This window comes from Protopterus annectens, chromosome 12.part0 (genome assembly GCF_019279795.1).
Source record: "Protopterus annectens isolate FY-2018-M chromosome 12.part0, PAN1.0, whole genome shotgun sequence".
NCBI classification, from domain to species: Eukaryota; Metazoa; Chordata; order Ceratodontiformes; family Protopteridae; genus Protopterus; species Protopterus annectens.
Window position 1 is genome coordinate 607,802,458 of NC_056746.1, and position 22,515 is coordinate 607,824,972.

General features: G+C 42.6%; 1 protein-coding gene across 2 annotated transcripts in view; it reads right to left on the reverse strand.

Annotated features, from left to right (window-relative positions):
* Positions 1–212: 212 nt before the first annotated feature.
* The window catches only part of TMC7 (transmembrane channel like 7), a 689,334-nt gene continuing 667,031 nt past the window's right edge, over positions 213–22,515 (reverse strand). For both annotated transcript variants that reach the window (XM_044089735.1, XM_044089734.1), the window contains exon 16: positions 213–796. In XM_044089735.1, coding sequence (XP_043945670.1) covers positions 626–796 — 171 coding nt within the window. In that variant the 3' untranslated portion in view covers positions 213–625. The remainder of the gene's footprint in view (positions 797–22,515) is intronic.

The window sequence follows — 22,515 nt, forward strand, 5'->3', positions numbered from 1 at the left end:
GCACTGGTTACTAACAATGAGGGACTGTAACTTCTGTTTGCATTCCTTGAAGCAAGAACTTCAAACAAGTTATGCAATAAGGAATGTAACAAGTAAACATCACCAAAATAAGCTTATGACATTTATCCTTGAAAAGTTCCACGACTGTGTGGAGCTGTATATTGGCACTCTACAAAAATACACCTAAACACAGATGTACAAAGAGAATAAAACTTGTTACAACTTTTCTTTAATGTGTAACATGAATGAAAAAAATTAAAACAAAGTCATGGACAGTTTTAAAAACAAGCAAGTCATACAAATGCCATGATATAAAATAAAGTGACCAGAGCACTATAATTATTTAAACTGACTTTAAACACTTACCTTTTGCAACAAAACAACTGTAGTATAAAATAACAATAAAACCATTTTAAACAGTGCATAGATTTGTAACACTGGTGAAAAGCTAAATAACTAGATACTATTTATAAAAAGCCACTGCTACAGCATCATTTGTGTAATCTATAAAATGAAAAGTGCTTGTGAAAAAACACAAATTTTCTTTCAGTAGTGTGTAAGTTATCTTGGTTCAGTGAGTGTCTTGTAGTCTTCTAAAATGGCTGAACCTACAAGCAAGTCATAATTACAGAAGACCCACTACGTATGGTTGTATCTCACTTCCACATGAAGGCTGTTCTCTAGAGGTTCCTTTTGCATGAGATGGATACCCTCTTGAATAGTTTTTATTTCTATATCTTAGATCTGTCTGTGCTTCCATTATTTTTCTGATCAAAAAAAGTTTGTCACGACCCTCCTACAATTAAAGACAATTAGTTTAAAAAAGACAATTAGTTTAAAAATGTCAAGAAAATTTGTGTATGATCTTATCTATCCAGATCTTTAAAAATGCAAGCAGCAAATCACAACATACATATTACTGCTGGTTTAACTTCAAAATATGAAATAATGTCCAAATGAAACATCAAACAGATGAACACAACTGGTCAGTGGCTTTATCCTGATGAAAAAAACAATGCCTTGTGTAGGGAGTTTGCCCCCTCATAACCCTTAATTATATATACCGACTCTGTGCTAACACAACCATCATTGCACAACAGCAGTGAAAAGGAAATAGTAAAGAAACAGTTACTCCCTGCTGCATCTGTAACAAAAATGGCACTGGTATTATTTCCTATAACAAATGCCAATGGAAGAGTTACAATACTTCCAGATGGGATCAACAGTTAACTTTGTTCACTGGCTTCTCAACCACCTGTAGAACAATGTTTGCGTTTTCTGTAGTGGCAGTCACTCAGTAATTCACCTAACACTTCCAAATGCAGCAACTGTGTTGCATTATTTTCTAGTTCTCATTCCTTTAATGGCCAAAACAATCAGTCTGGCTGTTGATGCGGAGGTTAAGATTGTGAGATGGAATTTTCTATGGTACAGAGCTCGATTCCCTCAGGGCCTTGTTTACCTACTGTGTGATCTTGAGCATGTCATTTAACCACACATTGCTTCTGGGTTATCCATGAAAAGAGACTGTCTAGTGGGCCTAAACCGGTTACCAAATAGGTATTATTACAACTACATATATGTACGTGTGTGTGTGAGTGTGTGTGTGTGTGTGTGTGTGTGTATACATATATATATATATATATATATATATATATATATATACACACACACACACATACATGTACACACACACACACACACACACACATCTATAACACATTTGCAAACAGCATTATGGAAGCAATAACATGTATTAGAAGATGTACTGAATCCATGGATCATAACATGCTGGAGAAGGTACAGTTGTGCAAATAAACCTACCATAACTGTAGGTGTTCAAATGATCACTGCAGCAGTAGCCTTAGCTATAACAGCCGGCCAGCTTCCAAAACTTCAGTACACCTAGCACTGCTCAAACAATTGGGTAGCTTAAGCTGAACTGCCTAAAAACACAGGTATGAGTGCCAAGCCCTTCAGAGCTTTCATGCCAAATGAGAGATGGAGGCTGAGCCTTAAGAGGATAGAGCCAAGAGTAAATATATGCAGACATAACCCACCCTGGCATAAAAAAATAACAATGGGGAATGGAGGGAGATAGTGGCTATTGAAACTGTGATCATTCAAACATGTATGGTTATGGTAAGTTTACTTCCACAACTATACTACATTCATCATACTGATCAGTGCTGCAGTAGCCTTAGCTACATGGGTGGATCACCCTAGCTTACAACATTTGGGAGGTGGAAGGGGAAGGGACCAGTAGCCCTTGGAGAATGGTCCTAGCAAAGCCGTATCTAGACAAAGTGAAGGAATCAAGCTTGCAGAATTTTTTCTAAGTATGTACAGAGGACCAAGTTGCTACTTCTAAAGTACATCTGGAATCCAACACTTTCCAAAACAGCCATAAATGAAGCCAAGGCGCTGGTAGAGTGAGCCTTGACCCTGGCTGGAATAGTTTTGTTGTGGTGAGAATACCAAAAGGTGATCGAATGACACAACCATTTGGAAACGGTCTGTTTTGACAAAGGTTATACCTTCTTCTTACCTTCACAAGGAAAGAACAGCTGATCCAAAGATCTGACAGATTTTGTTCTGCCAAGATAGTATCAGAGTTGCTTATGGAGAAATGAAGGTATGGAAAAATCCTTTCTCCTTCATTCTTAGGTTCACGAAAGAAAACAGGGAGATGGACAGTTTGGCTTAAAGCAAACTCACATACCAATTTAGGCATAAAAGAAGGATTGGTATGCAAAGAAGCAATGTCTCTGTGGAAAATGAAATAGGGTTGACTCACCATAACAGCTTGCACTCAAACCCTTCTTGCAGGGGTCAGAGCAATCGGTAAAATAGTTTTCTGTGTTAAGAACCTTAAGTCAGCCAGATGAGCAGGTTCAAATGGAGCAAGTGTTAGCATCTCACAAAATTATGATTCCAAGGAGGAGAGAGCGTTTTTCTTGGGAGTCTCTCATGCAAAACCCCTTTCAAAAACAGTCTCACATGAGAAGGCCCGGAAAGAGGGGGATCCATGGGCAGACATGCTGAAATGGCTGAGAAATGAACCTTCAAGTAGGAGTAAGAAAAGCTAAGGGATAGTAACTCCTACAAATATTGTAAAACCATAGAAATACCAGGCCTGAATGGGTACTGGTTATGTTGTCACCAACAAGAAAACCTTTTCCATTTGCTAATGTATGATTTTTCTAGCAGCAGACTTTCTTGCCTCAGTCAGTACCTGCTGTACTCAGTAAACAGGGGCCTAAGTGGAATTAAAATCCTATCATACAGTCAAGTCAGTTGAAGTTGACTGGGTTTGGGATGTTATCAAACACCCTGTTTTTGTATGAGTTGATCCATTTTAAGAGGAAGTTTGGGGTAATTTCCCTGACATTTGCAAAAGAAGGGAGAAAGTACAGTTGTGTACACTTACCATAAATGTAGACGTTCGAGTGTATTCAGTGTTGCAGTCATCACATAGATTTTTTTATTATTATTTTTATTTCGGTTTGATTACCGGGGGAGTCTACTAGGCCAGAAAGTGCCCATTTTCAGTGGAGGCCCGGGGAGAAAAGCTCCATAAGCAATATGATACAATAGAGGTTACATAATGTTGGGGAAAAAAAAAAAAGTTACAATTTTAACATTTATACAGTAAGAAAAGCAAATTAATAAAAATATAATTCTAAAACACAGTTGAAGACAGTAGAGAGCACAATTTACAGGAGTTTTCATTCAGGGCAGCAGCTCGGGGATAAAAGCTCCATAAGTAATATGATACAGTAAAGGTTGCATAATGATGAAATTATAAAATTCATACAGTAAGAAAAGCAAATGCATAAAAAAGATATACTTTTAAAACACAGTTAAAGAATAGTAGAGAACATAATTTACAGGAGTTTTCATTGAGGGCAGCAGGATTCAACTGTCTATACTACAAGGCTCTGAGGTTACATGTTATTTACAATATTTGCATACTTGGGAGTCAAGAGAGACATTTCTCAAACAGAGTGTAGATTAGGTTTGTTTTAGGAGAATAGAAAAATATTTGTTTGAGGGAGCATGGAGAAAGGAGTATAGAGAGCTCAAAGGAGAAAATTTCCTAGAATTTATGTAGGGTGAGAGCAGGAACATTTCCATTTGGAAGACAGGTAAGAGAAAAGTTTGGACTTGAAGGAGTCAGAGTTTGGTATGGTCCTAAGTAAAGGAGGTAGGGAGTTCCATTTTTTGCCTAGAGAGAAAGAGAGAAGGAGCTGGCCTGCAGGACGTTTGGGTTTGTGGATAGAGATTAAATTTTGGTGTTCAGATCTCAGAGATCTATTTGGGATGTACAGGGGAAGGATGTTTGTTAAGGCTGGGCATTTATCTGGGTAGAAAATTAATTTGTGAGCGGAAGTTAGTTGGAGATAATCTAGGTGGTTAGAGAGTTCTAGCCAGTTTAGAGATTGTAGGGAAAGGCAGTGGTGAGAAGAGTTTTTAGATTTAGTTGCAAATTTAGAGATCTTATTATAGCAAGTTTCAAGTTTGGATGTGTTAGAGGAAGACAGGTTAGTTAGTAGAGGGGCTCCATATAGTAAAGAAGGTAGAAGGTAGGTAGCTGCTAAGGTGTGCCTGGAGGAATTGGAGAGAAAGCGGTGATTCCTATAAAGCATACCTAACTTTTGGTGGGTTTTCTTTACATTTTGTTGTATGTGGATATCGAATTTAAGGTGTTTGTCTATTGTAATGCCGAGGAGTTTTGCAGAAGGGACCACTTCTATAGCAGAGTTGGTTTGGCTTAGGACTTTGAAGGCATTTTTGTCAAAAGAGAAAGCCCTGGAGGGGGGGGGGGGGAAGAAGTATTTTAGATTTATTGGAGTTGAGAGAGAGATGGTTTTGGTGCATCCAGTTCTCAGTAGTAGAGAAAGCTATTTGGGTTTTAGTTAGACGTTCAGGAAGGTTAGAGGCGGTACAGACTAAGGTGGAGTCGTCAGCGTATTGGATAACTGTTGTGTCAGGAATGACAGAGTGAAGGTTATTTATAAAAATGTTGAAAAGCAAGGGACCAAGGATGGACCCTTGTGGAACGCCAGTGGGAGTTGGTAAGAAGGAGGAGGTAGAGTTCTTCCATCTGACGGCTTGAGATCTGTCAGACAGGTAACTGGAGAATCAGGAAAGGGTATCTTGGGAGTGATGAAGGTTAGACAGATGAAAGAGAAGGTGTTTGTGGGAGATGGTATCGAAAGCTTTAGAGAGATCAAGGAGTACTGTGGATACTTGTAGTCCAGAATCTCGGGCTCGATTTACAGTTTCTAAGAAGGATAGTAAGGCAGTAACGGTGCTGTGGCCGGGGCAGAAAACATGTTGGGTGGGTGTTAGGAGATGATTCTGAGTTAAGTAAGGCATAAGTTGGTGGTGGACACATTTTTCTAGAATTTTTGATATTGGTGAAAGTGGGGCAATGGGGCGGAAATTGGAGATATTGGTGTTTTTGCCTCCTTTGTGAAGAGGTAGAATGCACGCTGAACGCCAAAGTTTGGGAACATAAGACTCTTTTAAGGATCTGTTAATTAGAATGGAGATTGGGAGAGCAATACCTTCAGCAGCACATTTGAGGAAGGAGGAAGGTAAATTGTCAGGGGCATTGGAGCATGGCTTTTGTTTGGATAGGAGCCTTTTTATAAAAGTGGTTGGAACAGGTTTGAGCTGGAAATTGAGTGGACAGTTACTAGGAGTGTTAGGTGCTGGGGAAAGGGAATTGGATGGATTATTGTTTGGGAAAGATTTGGTTAGCAAAGCTATAGATTCTGTAAAGAAAGTGTTGAATTGAGAGCTTAGTTCCATGTCAGTTATACTAGGGTCAGGGCAGGGATTATTCCTGGACCCTGGATGGAGTAGGGAATTAACTGTTTTCCAGAATTGTTTTGGGTTCTTGTTAATGTCGGACTGAAATTTATTGTAGTAGTTTTTTTTGTCTAAGGTGATAAGTTTTTTTACTTGGTTGCGTAGTTGGGTGTATTGGAGCAAGGTATAAGACATTTTATTTTTCTGGTAAAGCTTCCAGGATTTATCCCTAAGATGCATGTTACGTTTTGTTTCTTTGGACAGCCAAGGAGCAGAATTAGCTTTGACTCGTTTGTTTCTAGGAGGGGCTTGGGAGTTGAGAGTATTTAGGAGGACAGAGTTAAAGTGTTCTACAGCATTGTCAAGGGGAAGAGTATTTAGTATTTGCCAGTTTATATGTTTAAAAGTGTTTGAGAAAATAGTGGGGTTGAAGTTGCTAAGATCACGAGTGTGGATGTAGTGGTGTTGATGTTGGATGGAGTTGGCTGAGCGGTAAATGAATGCTGGGAGATGGTCACTAAAGGAGTCAGGGCTGGTGCCAGACAGAATTATTTTGTTGGGGTGAGAGACTAGGTTCCAGTCAAGGATGGATCCTGGGGGGTGGTTTTTGTTAGGACGAGTGGTGGAGTGGATTACTTGGGAGAAGTTGTAAAGGTTAATCAATAGGGAGGGGGAAGGTGAGTTGATTTTATTCCAATCAATATTAACATCGCCTAGGATGTAGGTTTCATATTTTATTTCAGTTGAGGCCCAGTGAAGAATATCTTCAAGGGTAGAAATGTTATTGCCTGGGGAGATATATAGGGAGATAATGCAGATATTCTTGTGTTTATTTAATCGTAGTAGACTAGCGGTTAGTTCAGAATTTTTGAATTGTGGAATTGGAATTTGTAGGGGGATTAATTAAAGATGGTTAGAGTAGATTAGCACAGAGCCTCCACCTTTTTTATTTAATCGGTCGGTTCTGTGAATTTGGAAACCAGGAGGTAAGATTTCAGAGTTGGCAATGTGGGATTTTAGCCAGGTTTCAGAGATAGCTAAGATGTCAGGTTGGTTGTGGTAAATCCAAGCTTGTAATTGGTGTATTTTGTTATTAAGGCTTTGGGCATTGATAGTGAAGAACTTAAGGGTGTTAGGAGAGGAAGCAGAAGTAGAGGAGGGAGAGGGGTCGTGTGAAGTGGGAGAGGTAGGGGGAGGGGGGAGGAGTTGTTAGTAGTGTGGCAGGGGCCAGGGTTGGGATGGATATCTCCAGATAAGGCTAGGTCATTGCAGACAATAACTTTTAGCTTTTTAGGTTTTTGTAGTGGGAGACTGCTTGGGGCTAGTTGTAGTATATGAGTGAATGATTTAGTTGTTGTGAAGAAGAGTTTGGGATGGAATAGGTACAGTAAGTTAGGTTGAATTAGAGAGGAAGATATGTTATGAAAGTGGATGGACTGCAATGGTTGCAGGTGAGAGCTAGGGATAGTTTGTGTGGAAGGAAGGTAAGGGGTAGTTTTGAAATGGTAAGAAGTAGCATAATAGAGAGAAGTTAGGAGTATGAGAAGGGAGCATGGGACACAGATAGAGTAAAGGATTTGGGAGGTCATGTTTAGAAAGGGAGTATTGAATGGAATAAAAGTAGAGGAAGTGGACAGGGAAAATTGGAAGGGAGAGCTGAGGAAGTAGATGGGGTTAAAATTGTTTGTAGGGGAGAGAAAGAGACTAAGTTAAGAAGGGGAAAAGTATAGTGGTGTGGGGGAGTAAGAGGGGGAGGGGTAATGAGGAGTAAGAGAGGGAGGGGTAATGAGGAGAAAGCTAGGATTAGATAATTAGTGAGGGAGGGAGGGGAAATATGAGGAATATATGTGGAGGTGCTGGGGGCGAGTGAGAAATGGGGGCAGGGTAGGGGAGCGGAGTGAGCCCGCAGGGCGAACGGAGCGGGAAGAGCCAAAGGAAGGAGAATGACAGGGAAAACAATCAGGAGAGTGAGAGAGCAGAAGGTAAGTTTGCAAAGATGTGTATGGGTTAAAAGACTGACAGAGAAATATAGTTGTTGGTAGACATATAGAAGAGATGATAGTAAAAGAAGGTAATAGGCTTTGAGAGGGAATAGAGATGGGCGTTTGCTAAGTGGAACAAAAAAATATGAGGATAGGAAATCCAGGGAGAAATAGAGAGGGAGAGAGCAGTAGAAGAGATGTATAGGAGCTAAGTAGGTAAGATAAGGAGGAGAGAGGGAAAATTAGTAGAGACAGCAAGAAGGTAGAGGAGCGTCACCTAGTGGGCAATCAGATTGAAGCAACAAAGTCTCAAATCCAGTTGGGGGGGAGCTATTGAAGTCAGAAAAGGGATAGAAATATACTAGGGGGAGTAGGGTTATTTAAGAGACAAGAAAAGGGGAAAGCTTTGGCTGCTGGTCAACCTGGCAGGGGAAGCGCACCACAACCTACTTGAGTTTATGTACTACCTTGAATTGTTGCAAAAGGTTAAGAATAACACATACTTTCACTGAAAGTTCCTTGCTGGGAGAAAAATGGGAGGTTAGATTTGATCAGAAATTCCTTAGTTGTGGGTTCTTAGTGTGGGCTTGGCTTCCGGTAGGGAAGAGCAGGTTAGAGCCGGATGGGCAGGAGCACAAGCTGGAGCATGCAAAGGAGAGAGAATAAAAAAACAAAAAAAAAACAAGACTATCCCTTAGCTTTTCTTACTCCTACAAGAAGGTTCAACAAGACAAAGATTCATAGGTAGGTACTAGGCTATCAGCCCAAGGGCCTAAGTAACCCTAGCCAACAAGGTTCCCTGGCTTACGCCACCCGAGAAAGTTAATTTCCTGTGCCCATGTCAAGCAGAGCCACAGAAGTGATCCACGGGGTGTATTTCCCATTTCCCATCCACTCATCAAGATTTTTCTTGAAGAGTGCTAATGAGGAACTTTACTTGACATAGACGGATAGCTTGTTCCAGAGTATAGGAAGTCTCTGGGACAGGAATCTATCCCTTCAGCATGTTCGGTTTATTGTGGTGACAAGGTTTAGGTCCCTACAGTGTGTAGCTCACAGGGATTGGCGTTTCTTTAGGTGTAGCATGTCCAACAGCTCTGGGTTTAACACAGCTTTACATATCAGGCAGAGGTCTCCTCGGAATAAGCGATATGCTACAGAGTAAAGCTGGAGTTTTTTGAGACTCAGTGTAGGGCATCTGTTTGAGGCCAGTAATCCTCTTTGTGAGGTACTTTTGTGGCCTTTACAGCTGCTGCAGATGTCTTGTGAGGTACATTCCAAAAGGGGTGCTGTACTCTATAATGGGTCTAATGAGTGCCAAGTAGAGGGGAACAATGACCTCTTTTTTCCTGGATGAGAACCCTGCTGTGATGAGGTGTGCCACACAGAAGGATTTCCTGACTACTGTGGTGATGTGATTATCAATGGGGAGACTACTGCTGTCCACCTGGGTCCCAAGGTCTCTTATCACACATTTGGTGTTAAGTAGACTGCCGTTTATGTGGTAGTGCATGGGTACAGAGTTTTTACCAAAGGGGATGACGATTCACTTTTTGGCACTGAGCTTGAGGCCATGCCTCTGACACCAGGCATCTGTTTCAGTGAGGCCCGTCTGTAGGATGTCCACATCATTTGGGGACTCGACTATGGCTCCTAGTTTGCAATAATCTGTGAACTTCATTAGCCAGAGGCCTTTCTTTGTTAGCCTCTACTTCAGAGAAGTAGATACCACACAGGAGAGGTCCCAGGACTCAACCCTGTGATACTCCACTTGTCACTGTCTTGAAGTCGGATTTGGACACATTTCTACAACTTTTACAGTGTGGGTTCTGTCAGTCAGCCAATTGGCAACCCATCTTGTGACATACGGATTTATACCTAGTTTAGTGAGTTTAGCTATAATTCCAGAATGGGGGATGGTGTCGAAAGCCTTGGCGAGGTCAAGATAGGCTGTGTGAACCACCTTACCCTTGTCTACGCATTTGGTGACTGCCTCAAAGAAGTCGATCAGGTTCAGAAGGCATGATCTGCCTTTCACAAACCCAAACTAGGTGGGGTACAGAGTTTGGAGGTTACCAATGTCTTATGAGGTCCAGGAAGATACGTTCCATGGCCTTGCAGACCAGGCTTGTCAGGCTAATAGGGCGATAGTTCCCAGAATCAGTGGTGGCTCCCCCTTTGTGGAGTGGGATAACTGTTGCTGTGCACCATTCAGTGGGTATAAAGCCTGATGTGAGACTATAATTGAATGTGGTGCTTAGGTGGGGAGCCAGTTTGTTCTGAAGTTCATGTAAAACGCAGCCTGGCATGTTGTCCAGTCCCATGGATGCTGTGTTTTTGGTTTTAGAGAGTGCAGGTTTTACCTGCATAGATGTGACTACAGGGACTCTGCATTCTTCCTATATAGATATGGGCCCTTTAGGAGATGAGAGGAGAGTAAAGTTAGCACTGAAGCTATCTGCCAGGATGTTGGCAATATCACTTGGTTCTGTAATTTTCATGCCGTTGTGCTGTAACTCAGAGCTGATCTGGGTGTTGCCATTGAGATTCTTGACATAGCTATAGAACGATTTGTGGTTGCCCTTAGAATAAGTCGCAATTTTGTTTTCGTAGATTGCTTTGGAGGATCTTAGAAGGGATCTCAGCTTCTTACTGAGGCTGACCAGGGAGCTCCTCCACTCATGGGATTTTACTCTCTTTTAAAACAGTTTCTTCCTTCTGTTGTAGAGTTTGTTTATGGCAAGGGACCACCATATTGGCTTCCTTTTGTTGGAGGATATCATCTTGGTTCTGTCTGGGATAGCACGATCCATGCACTCATGTAAGTGCTTATAGAGTGCATTTGTGCAGGATTCAGCAGTCGTAACTGTATTTCCCATCTGCATGGGTGTCATGAAGTTCGCCACTTCTGTCTTAAGAAGCATGAAGTTGGTTTTGGAGAAATTATTTACTGTGGTTTCCTTAATGGTGGGTGGGGGCAGGATGCGGATATCTAGGGTGATTAGCTTATAGTTACATTTGGGTTATCTTGCCAGGAGTAGCCCTCAGTCGGCCTGAATACCAGAGGCTTAGTATTTCTGCGTTGGTTGCTGTCACTCCAGGACTGATATCAGGTCGTCAGTGGTATAAAAAAAAAAAAGGCAGCAGAAGCCATTACATCAGTTTTTCTTGCCCTGTCAGGAGTGCCCAATAGTGGGCTAGGTTATGGTGGAGGAACACAAGTAGAAAGTAAATACCAAAATTTCCTTGAAAGGAGAGAGAAGAGAGAGAGAGAGAGAGAGAGAAACAAGGGGGATGGAGGGAGGGAAACCAGGACTGCAACAGTGAATACACTCAAACATCGACATTTATGGTAAGTGTACACAACTGTACTATGTTCTTCGTGTTTCACTGTTGCAGTCATCACATTTGGGTTGATTCCCAAAGCTATAGAAAAGGGTGGAGGCAGTCAAGAAGACTGGGGGCTGACTAGGATGCCTTGCAAGATTGTGGTGACAAAGCCTGCCCTGGATTTGGAGAAGATAGGCAGGTGGTAAGGCTTGGTGAAGGTATGAACAGATGTCCATGTTGCAGCCTCCAGGATGTCCCTGGTGGGGATCCCTCTGAGAAAAACTGCAGAGGTGGAGGTTGCTCTGGTGGAATGTATCCTGACCCCCTTTGGGGGTGAGTTCCCATGCTGTTTGTAGCAGAAATGGATGCAGTGTGCTATCCATTTGGTGACTGTTTATTTGGATATGGTCTTTGCCCTCTGCTCCTGCAGTGAAGCTGACTAGCAATTGATCATTTTTTCTAAAAGATTTAGTCCTGTCCAGGTAGAATCTGAGCTGTCTGTGCACATCTAGAGAGTGCAGAATCTTTCCCCCCTTGTTTTATGGGTTAGGGAAAAAGGTGGGCAAATGAATGGATTGGTTGAGAGCCACACTGGACACCACTTTAGGCATGAAGGATGGGTTAGCCCTGATGGAGACCCTGTCAGCATGGAAAATGATGGGGGCTCCAAAGCCATAAGTGCTTGTAGCGCTGATACTCTTCTAGCTGAAGTGATGGCGAGAAGCAAGGCTGTCTTCCAAGAGAGAAATTTTAACTCTGCTGAAGCTGCAGGTTCAAAAGAGGAAGAAAGAGCTTTTCCAACACAAAGTTAAGGTCCCAGGCTGGGGTAGGAGTTCTTCTGGGTGGTCTTAATTTGTTAGCCCCTCTTAGAAACTGCTTGATGAGAGGGTGTGAGAATAGTGGTGGCTCTGTGCTGAAATAAGCAGAGATGGCTGAGGCATGAATTTTAATAGAAGAGCAGTGACCCCTGTGTAGTAGGTCTTCCAAGTAATCCAGAATGAGACTTAGGGAGAGCTGTGCCATTCTGGCTCCCTTAGCCTGGATCCAGGTGCAAAACCTTTTCAACTTGTCAGCAGGGGATTTTCTAGTGCTCGGGTGTCTAGCCTCAAGTATAACATCTAGAACTTGATTGCTTAGGCTGGCAACTTGAGGAGAGGTCAGGGAATAAGCCAGGCTGCCAGGTTAAGGGTCTGTAATATGGGATGCAGGAATTCTCCATTCCTTTGGGTCAGAAGTGCTGGGATCTGAGGTAGGTGTCATGGTGGCAGGAGTGACAGGCTGTGCAGCAATGGGTACCAGTGCTGGCATGGCCAGTCTGGGGCAATCAGGACTGCCCTCGGTTTTTCCTCCCATATTTTGAGCAGTACCCTTGAAATAAGTGGTAGAGGGGGAAATGCTTAGGCCAAAAGGTTTACCCACTGGAAGGATAGAGCATCCACTTTCCAGGCCTTGCTGTGAGGTTCCCCGGTGTAGAATTTGCTGAGCTGATGACCGGAGTGGGAGGCAAACAGGTCTACTTTTGGGGTGCCCCATTTCTAGGTTACAAAGGTCTGAGGTCTAGCTGCCACTCGTGGGGGTCTAGCAGGTTTCTGCTTAAGTTGTTTGCCAGTGAGTTTACACATCCTTGCAGGAACTGTGCTAACAGTTGTAGTTGCATGTCTGAAGCCATGTGCCAAAGGGTCATGGCGGGCCTGCAGAGAGGATAGGAGTGCGTCCCTCTCTGCTTGTTGATATACCACATCACTGTGGTGTTGTCTGTTTTGATCAGTAGAGACCCCAGCGAAAGTAGGGGTTTGAAAGCTGTCAGCAGCCAACATCTCTTTCAGGTTGATGTGCAGATGTATTTGATTTGGGCTCCATTGGCCTTGAATGCACCTGCCATCCAGGTGATCACCCCAGGCATAGTCTGATGCATCTGTGGTGAGGGTGTGGGCGGCGTGGGTTTGTGAGAAGGGAAGTCCCTTGCTGTGGTTGCATGCTGCTGCCCACCAAAGAAAATCTTTCCTTAGACAAGGTATCATTGGTGTAAGAATTTCTAGGTCTTGAGAGTGCTGACACCAAAGGCTTTTTAGATACCATTGTAGTGTCCTCATATGCAGTCTGGCATATGGAATACGAAGACTGCAAGAGGCCACGAACCCTATAGCTTGCAGGATTTTCCTTGCGGATAACTCTGTTCTGGTGGCTGGTTGAGAGACGTAGCCGGTCAGGTAGGTTTGTTTTTCTGGAGTAAGGAATGTCATCTGTGATGCTGTGTCCACGCTTGCCCCCAGGAATACAATTTTTTGTGTAGGTACTAGTTTTGATTTATTTTCGTTGATAGTATACCCCATGGAGGTCAGTAGGTCCTTTACAAAGGTTAGGTGCTTAAGCAGCTTTTCCTGACTGCCTGAATTTGTCAGTCATCTAAGTATGGGTAAATTTGAATATTTCTTTGTCTGCAAAAAGCAATGGTGGGAGCCAGACATTTTGTGAAAACTCTGGGAGCAGTGGATAAGCCAAAGGGAAGTGCAGAGAACTGAAAGTGCATAGATCCTGCCCTGAAACACAGGTATTTCCTGCGTGATTCTCTGACTGGGATGTGTATGTAGGCCTCTTTCAGGTCTAGGGTGGCTAACCAAGCATCCTTGGAAAGCACAAGTAGAAGCTGCTGGAGGGTGAGCATTCTGAATTTTGGTATCATCAGAAAGGTGTTTAGAATGGATAGATCGAGGATGGGGTGCCATGTGCCCTATTTTCTGGGTACCAGGAAGAGTCTGGAGTAGAAACTCTGGCCTAGCTGTTCTGCAGGAACATGATCTATGTCCCTCATGGAGAGCAGGGAAAGGACTTGCTTTTTGGCCTCTGCCCACTGGTTTGGAGGAAGATAGTACAGTTGTGTACACTCACCATAAATGTAGATGTTCGAGTGCATTCACTGTTGCAGTCATTACATTTGAGGTTATCTGCTTGCAGTAGCCCTCAGTCAGCCTGATTAACAAAGTCTTGGGTCCTGCGTTGGTTGCTGTCCCTTCTTCATGACGTCAGGTTGTCAGGGGTATAAAACATGCAGCCGATGCCATTACATCTTGCCCCAGATGTCAGGTGCCCCTCTAATGGGAAGCAATTAACTCTATAATACAAGGATATACCGCCAACAAAAAAGCAAATACACCAAAAAGCTTTTTGAGCATAGTAAATGAGAACAGAGGTATAGCAAAAAGAAGAAAGGGGGCTGGAGGGAGAGTAACCAGGACTGCAACAGTGAATACACTCGAACATCTACATTTATGGTAAGTGCACACTACTGTACTATGCTCTTTGTGTTTCACTGTTGCAGTCATTACATTTGGGTAGATTCCCAAAGCTAAGGTTGGGAGGGGGGATTTAAATAGAATTAGGACCATGGTGCTTATAGCAGAAATAAATGCAGTGGCCTATCCATTTTGAAATGGTTGGCTTTGAAATAGCTTTCTCCTCTGTCCCTGCAGCAAATGTCACCAGCATTTGTTCAGATTTCCTTTGAGGTTTAGTCATGTCCAAGTAGAATCTAAGCTGTCTGTGCACATCTAAGGAGTGCAGTATCCGTTCCCCTTTGTTCTGTGGGTTAGGAAAGAAGGTAGGCAAATGAATGGACTGATTAAGAGCCACACTGGATACCACCTTGGGCGTGAAGGAGGGATTGGTTCTGAGGGACACCCTTTCTGCATGAAAGATGATGAAAGGCTCCACTGCCATAAGGGCCTGTAACTCAGATACCCTTCTTGCAGAAGTAATTGCTAAAAGGAAAGCTGTTTTCCAGGAAAGGGATTTTAAATCTGCAGTAGCAGCTGGCTCAAAAGGAGGAAGAATGAGTTTTTCCAAGACAAAGTTAAGGTCCTAGGCTGGAGTTGGAACTCTCCTCAGTGGCCTTAAATTTTTGGCCCCTCTGAGGAACTGCTTGAGCAGTGGGTGAGAAGAGGGGAGGCTCTGTGCTATAATAAGCTGAAAAGGCTGAGGCATGAATTCTGATGGAGGAAAAGGACAAGCCCTTATGAAGCATCTCAGTCAAATATTGTAGAATCTGAGGTAAATTGGGCACTGCTGCGCTCATCCCTTGAGATTAGACCCAGGTACAAAGTCTTTTCCATTTTGCATAAGATTTTCTAATACTAGGCCTCCTTGCCTCTAAAATTATATCCATCACTGATTTACTGAGGGGTGGTAAAGGAGAGATTAGGTAATTAGCCAGGCTGCTAGGTTCAGGGTTTGTAGCTGAGAGTGCAGAATTTGGTTCTCCTGCTGAGACAACAGATAAGGAGTCTGAGGCAGGTGCCTTGGGGCCAAGTGTGACACACTGCGCAGGAGGGGGTACCAGTGTTGGCATGGCCAGTCTGGTGCAATTAAAATCGTCCTTGGCTTGTCCTGTTTGATCTTTAGTAGTACCTTGTACAGCAGAGACAGAGGAGGAAAGGCATAAACTGATAGGTGTTTCCAGCTGAAGGATATTGCATCCACTTTCCAAGCTAGTTTGTGGGGAATCCTTGTGCAAAATTTGTCCAGTTGATGGTTCTGGAAGAGGCAAACAGGTCTATATCTGGGCTCCCACATTTGCTTGTCAACATGTTGAAACACCTTGGTTCCAGTTTCCACTCGTGTGGGTCCATCAGGTTTCTGCTTAGTCCATCTGCCAGTGTATTTAGTTTTCCTGGCAGGAAATGAGCTTGCAGATTCACTTCGTAGCTCAAGGCTGTGTTCCGCAATGCCATGGCTAGTCTGCAGAGGGGGTAAGAGTGTGTACCCCCTGCTTGTTTATGTACTACATGACCGTGGTGTTGTCCGTCTTTACCATTAGTTGTCCTGGAAGAATGTGGTCCTTGAAGGCTGTCAGAGCATTCTGTACAGCTAACATTTCCTTTTGATTTATGTGTAGGTGCATTTGACTTGGGTTCCATTTGCCCTGAATGCACTTCCCTGCCAGGTGAGCCCCCCATGCATAGTCTAATGCGTCTGTTGTTAAGGTTTGGGTGGTAGGGTGTAGTGTGAATGGTAGTCCCTTGTTTTGGTGGAAGGTCTATGCCCACCAAAGGAACTCTAGGCGTATGCAAGGTATGATAGGAATCATAGTTTCTACATCCTGTGTATAGTGACACCATAGACTTTTGAGATACCATTGCAGTTTCCTCATATGCAGCCTTGCATATGGAATTAGAAGAATGCAGGAGGCCATGAACCCCAAGGCTTGCATTATTTGCCTTGCAGATAACTGGGTTTTTGTGGCCACTTGTTTGAAGTAGGTTGTCAAATGAGTCAGTTTCTCTGGCGTGAGGAAAGCCATCTGGGAAGTTGTATTCAAGCTTGCTCACAGGAATATAATTTGTTGACAGGGTACCAGGTGTGATTTCGTTTAGTTTATGGTGTACCCCAGACAAGTCAGTACCTTTTGAACAAAGGCCAAATTATTCAAAAGAATGTCCTGTCTTTCTGCCTCAATTAGACAATCGTCCAGGTATGGATATATTTGAAAATTTCTTTGCCTGCAGAATGCAATGACTGGATCTAGGCACTTTGTGAATACCCTGGGCGCCGTAGATAAGCCAAAGGGCAGTGCAGAGAACTGGTGCAGCCTGCTTTGATGCGTATTTTCTGCAAGACTCCCTGGTAGGGATGTGCAGGTATGCTTCTTTTAAGTCTAGTGTTGCCAACCATCATCTTTGCCTAGCATAGGAAGCAGCTGGTGAAGAGTCAGCATCTTGAATTTTGGAATCACCAGAAAGGTATTTAGAGTAGAAAGGTCCAGGATAGGATGCCATGTATTGCCTTTTCTGGGTACCAGAAAAAGTCTTGAGTAGAAACCTTGTCCCTTTTCCTCTTCTGGGACCAACTGAATAGCCCCTATGCTTAAGAGAGAGAGTACTTGATTTTGGGCCTCTGCCCACTGATTTGGGGGTAGATCTGGCCACCCACTTGGTGTTGGTAAGGTGTGGAAGTGAAATCTGTATCCTTGAGACACTATATTTAAAACCCATTTGTCCTGGGTAATGAGTTCCCAGTTTTTGGTCTGCAGACCAATCTTTCTGCCTAAAGGAGCATTCAGTTGGGAAGTGCTTGGAAGTTTTAAAAGCAAGTCATTGAGACAGTTTTCCATAGGGGGGTGTCTTACTTACTCCCTGACTTGAGTGCGGAAACCCCCACTGCTTAGTCTTGTATGTCCCCCCTGGGACTGAAACCTGGGGATTCTGCTGTGTCTGGGTTTGGCTTGAGAAGACCTGGAAGGACCAATTCTTAGATGGCCAGTGCCTACTAAATCTAGGAGGCTGAACTTGTAAGAAATCTTTAATAGTTTGCATAGATTTAGCTTTATCTTCCATCTTTTTAGAACTTCCTCAATCTTGTTGCCAAACAGCCGGTCCTGATTTAAGAGAGCATCCAGCAATTTAGCTTTAACATGATAAGGCAAAGATTGCTCCTTAAGCCAAGCATGCCATCTGATCACAAACCCAGTAACAGCAGCTCTGCAAGAGGCCTCTAATGAATCAAATCCACATTGCAAAGTATGTTTTCCAACCTGTTCAACAGAATGCATTAAATCCTATAATTCTTTATTTTCCGCACAGTCAGGAATTAACATAATTTTCTGTTTAAGCAATCCAATAACATGTTGCTGATAATTTAACATATGAAACTGGCAGTTTAAAGTCCTAATGGCCAAGGTTGCAGAAGTGTAAACCTTCTTACCCCATCTATCCAGTGCCCTGGAGTCTCTATCAGAAGGGGTAGAATTTTTAGCAGTAGAGGCCTTAATGCCCTTGGGTCCCTGTAAAATAGTCTCTGGATCCACAATAGGATTTTTATAAAGGAACTTGTGTGAATCAGGAACCCTGTAACATCCATCAGGTTTTCTGAGAGCAGGAGGCAAAGAATCAGAGGCCAAACTAGATTCCGAAAAAGCATCATTAACAATGTCTAGTACAGGAGGAACAGCTAAAGGCTTATGCTGAGGCAGGAGTAAGAAATCCCGAAGCCTTTTTTTTTTAATCAGAAAAATCCTGGCTTACCCAGTGGAAATGCTCTATTAGAGTATGTAAGGTCTTACCAAAAGAAAAATCCTCTGGATGGGAAGCAGAGGGAATAGAGTCCTCTGCATCAGAATCCTCATAAGTAGATAAGGGCAAATCCAGATCATCAGAAGAATCAGAAAAATCAGAAAAATCAGAATCCTGGTCAGAAGATTCATAAACAACTTCAGTCCTACATCTGTTAGAAGGGGAGGTTGGCGTCCCCTGATTAGAGTTATAAAATCTTCAGCCATTCTTATCATTTGTTTTTTAGGCATAGAGGCCTGAGCATGCAGCTTGGGCATTGTTTTTTTAGGCATGGTTCGAGATTTTGGCCTAAATGAAGAAGGAGGAGTCTGTTTAATATGCAAGTCCGTAGACCTGAATACACCCTCAGAAGCCGGTGCCTGCACAGCGGCTCCGGACCCATCCAAGGTAGGGACATCCGCGGGTTCCATAGATGAAGCATCTCGTGGCATACCAGACTCCGAATGGGTCTCAGTAGAGGCCTGCGAATCAGAAGTAGTGGGTATCAGGGGCTGCAAAAGCACCTCACTGAGTACCAGTGAACTGACGACTGGCTTAGGAGAAGGGTCGTCGGCAGTTTTGGACCTCGGCGGCCTGTCTCTGTCTTTATCTTTGCGTTTTTTCAAAATCCCGGTAGTTTCATGGCTAACCGACATTTCTGGATAATTAAACCGAGAACTGAAATATTTAGAGGCAAAAATGTACAGGCGACGGACAGTGCACTGATTAAATAAAGAACAAAACCGACAGCAAGGTATGTCATGGTCAGGGCCTAGGCAAGGAATGCAGTACGAATGAAAATCTTTATGAGGTATTTGCTTTCCACAAGTAATGCAATTATTAACATTTACTGACATCGGTAATGAGCAAGAAAAAGTTTCCCCAATGGGGTACTTAGTTTTAGTTGAAGACTTCGGTTCTGAAACTCGAAAACGAAAATTTCAGGAGTCGGCTGACTGGCACTTGCGAACTGCTTCTGCTTGGGGGACCGCACAGCAAGAAAGACTGATGTAATGGCGTTGGCTGCATGTTTTATACCCCTGACGCCATGGAAGAAGGGAGAGCAACCGACGCAGGACCCAAGATTTTGTTAATCAGGCCGACTGAGGGCTAATGCAAGCAGATAACCCCAAATGTAATGACTGCAACAGTGAAACACGAAGAACATCTGGGAAACCTTTTGGGGTTGGCAGAGTGTGGAAATAAACGAATCCTTCAAGGCAACCAGGATACCAAAAACGAAAAAGTTTTATTGTGAAGCGCTTTTCGTCATTCACAGTTGAATGACTTCTTCAGACAAACAAAAGTAGATGAATCATGGTTTAAATACACATCACTCTCATTAATTAAGCAATTAAATAACCAATTAAGTTAAAGGATCCATTTTGTACAGGAGTAACTCACTACTAAACTAATACAAACATGTAAATATTATTAATAAACCTAGAGGTATTATTATTTGATATCAAGTAATGAGATATCTTAAAATACTACATATATCTAAACAGTCCACTTTAAAATACTTATAAAAAACATATATATTAAAAAACTTTTGTATTTTAAATTTAAATATATTATCTTCATTCCATTTTATTCGTGTAGGACTATAAAAACATGTATTTGAAGCCAGAAAGATACGCATATAATATATGGCAAAAAACAATAGTCACTACATAGTTTATCTAATAATTTATCTAATAACCTATCTAAAAACAGCATCCAGCCTAAATAAAGGCTGATAAAGGTTCAATTTTATCTAATCAGACTTTTAAGTTTTAGAAGGCATGCTATGAACCTTTATCAGCCTTTATTTAGGCTGGATGCTGTTTTTAGATAGGTTATTAGATAAATTATTAGATAAACTATGTAGTGACTATTGTTTTTTGCCATATATTATATGCGTATCTTTCTGGCTTCAAATACATGTTTTTATAGTCCTACACGAATAAAATGGAATGAAGATAATATATTTAAATTTAAATACAAAAGTTTTTTAATATATATGTTTTTTATAAGTATTTTAAAGTGGACTGTTTAGATATATGTAGTATTTTAAGATATCTCATTACTTGATATCAAATAATAATACCTCTAGGTTTATTAATAATATTTACATGTTTGTATTAGTTTAGTAGTGAGTTACTCCTGTACAAAATGGATCCTTTAACTTAATTGGTTATTTAATTGCTTAATTAATGAGAGTGATGTGTATTTAAACCATGATTCATCTACTTTTGTTTGTCTGAAGAAGTCATTCAACTGTGAATGACGAAAAGCGCTTCACAATAAAACTTTTTCGTTTTTGGTATCCTGGTTGCCTTGAATGATTCGTTTATTTCGTTGGTTTTCACTAGTTGCTTGTCGGTGAGAGTGTGGAAATAAAATCTGTATCCCTGGGACACTATGTTGAGGACCCAGTGGTTGTTGGTAATGGTGGCCTAGTTGCCTGCGTGGAAGGAGAGTTTTCCTCCTAGGGGTAAGAGCAGGTGGGCAGAGGGAGGGGGTGGAAGTGTAAAGTCATTGTGAGTTCTTACCATAATGGGGTGGCTTTGCACTCCCTGTTTTAGAAGGAGAGGAACTCCATTCCTTAGATCTCTGCATTCCCTGGGGCTGTTGTCTGGGGGTCTGCTTCCCCAAGGTTTGGGCTGAGCTGGCCTTGAGGGGGCAGGAAAGGACCAGTGCTTGGAGGGGCAATGCCTACTGAACCTCAGTGGGTGAACCTGTAAGAATTCTGTCTGCATAGACTTAGCTTTTTCTTCCATCTTTTTTAAGACCTCTTCTGCCTTGGTGCCAGATAAACTGTCTTTGTTCAAGGGTGCGTCCAATAATTTGGATTTGACATGGTCTGGCAAGGTCTGTTCCTTAAGCCAGTCATGCCTTCTAATGACAGAACTGGTGACTGCTGCCCTGCAAGATGCTTCTAGGGCATCAAAACCACACTGTAAGGTGTGCTTAGTTACTTGACTTGCAGAATGCATTACCTCTTGTAACGCTATTTTCTGCACAAGCAGAAAAAGAAAATCTTTTTTGTTTGAGGAGTTCCATGGTATGTTGCTGATATTTCAGCATGTGGAACTGACAATTTAATGCTCTAATAGCAAGAGTAGCAGAGGTGTATACTTTTATACTCCATCTGTCTAATGCTTGGGAATCCCTATCAGAGGGGGAGAGATTCTTAGCTGCAGTTGCTTTGACTCCTTTAGGTCCTTGAGAGATGACCTCGGGGCCAGCAGTAGGATTTTTGAAAATAAATTTGAGAGAGTCAGGGACTCTATAATACCTGCCAGGTTTCCTGGGAGCAGGAGGGAGGGTGTCAGAAGTCAGACTGGATTCCATACAAACATCATCCACAACATCCAGGAAAGGAGGAATGGCCAGAGGTCTGTGTTGTGGTAGATCTAAGAATTCCCTGAGTCTCTTTTTAGACTGAGGATAGTCCTGACATTCCCATTGGAAATGCTCCCTTAAAGTATGTAGGGTTTCCCCAAAGGAAAAGTCCTCGGGTGGAAAGGCTGAAAGGATGGATTCCTCTGCATCAGAATCTTCATAAGAAGAGAGGGGTTGCATATCTTCATATTCAGAAGCATTAGAGTCATCTGACTCCTGGTCACATAAGACTACTGGGGACGTCTCTTTCTTTTGGAAGGGGTTGCCTGGCTTCCCTAATAAGCATTATAAGGTCTTCTGCCATTTTAAGCATTTGAAGCTGAGGCAAAGAAGTAGATGCCTGAACTTGGGTCGTCGTTTTTGAGTGTGGTTCGTACCCTGGGCCTTAGAGATTCGGTTGTTTTCGAAAGAACTGAAGACGCAAAAGAAGTTGGTCTGTGTCAAGTATTGGTAGTGCGAAGTACTTACATGGAAGCTGGTGCCTGCTCAATGGCTCTGGACTCATCCAAAGTAGAGACATCCACAGGATCCTTAGTTGAAGAAGAGTCTCGCATCATACCGGACTCTGAAAGGGTCTTGGTAGTGGCCTGCAAATCCAAAGAAGTGAGCATCAGGGGCTGCGAAAGCGCCTCACTGAGGACTGGAGAACTGCTGACTAGCTTAACAGAAGCGTCGTTGGCAGTTTTGGACCTGTGCGGTCGGTCTCTGTCTTTATTCTTATGTTTTATTTGGAAGATCGGTAGTTGGATGGCTTACCGAAGCCATATCAGAATTCGAGGACTGAGAGCGAAAACATCTAACTGCAATAAGGGCTCGACGATGTATCGTTTTGGCACTGAACAAAGCACAAAAGCAACAGTGGGGGACATTGTGGTCTGGGCTTAAACAGGTGACACAGTAAGAATGGAAGTCTTGGTGTGGTATTTGCTTTCTTAACTTTTTCTGACATTGGT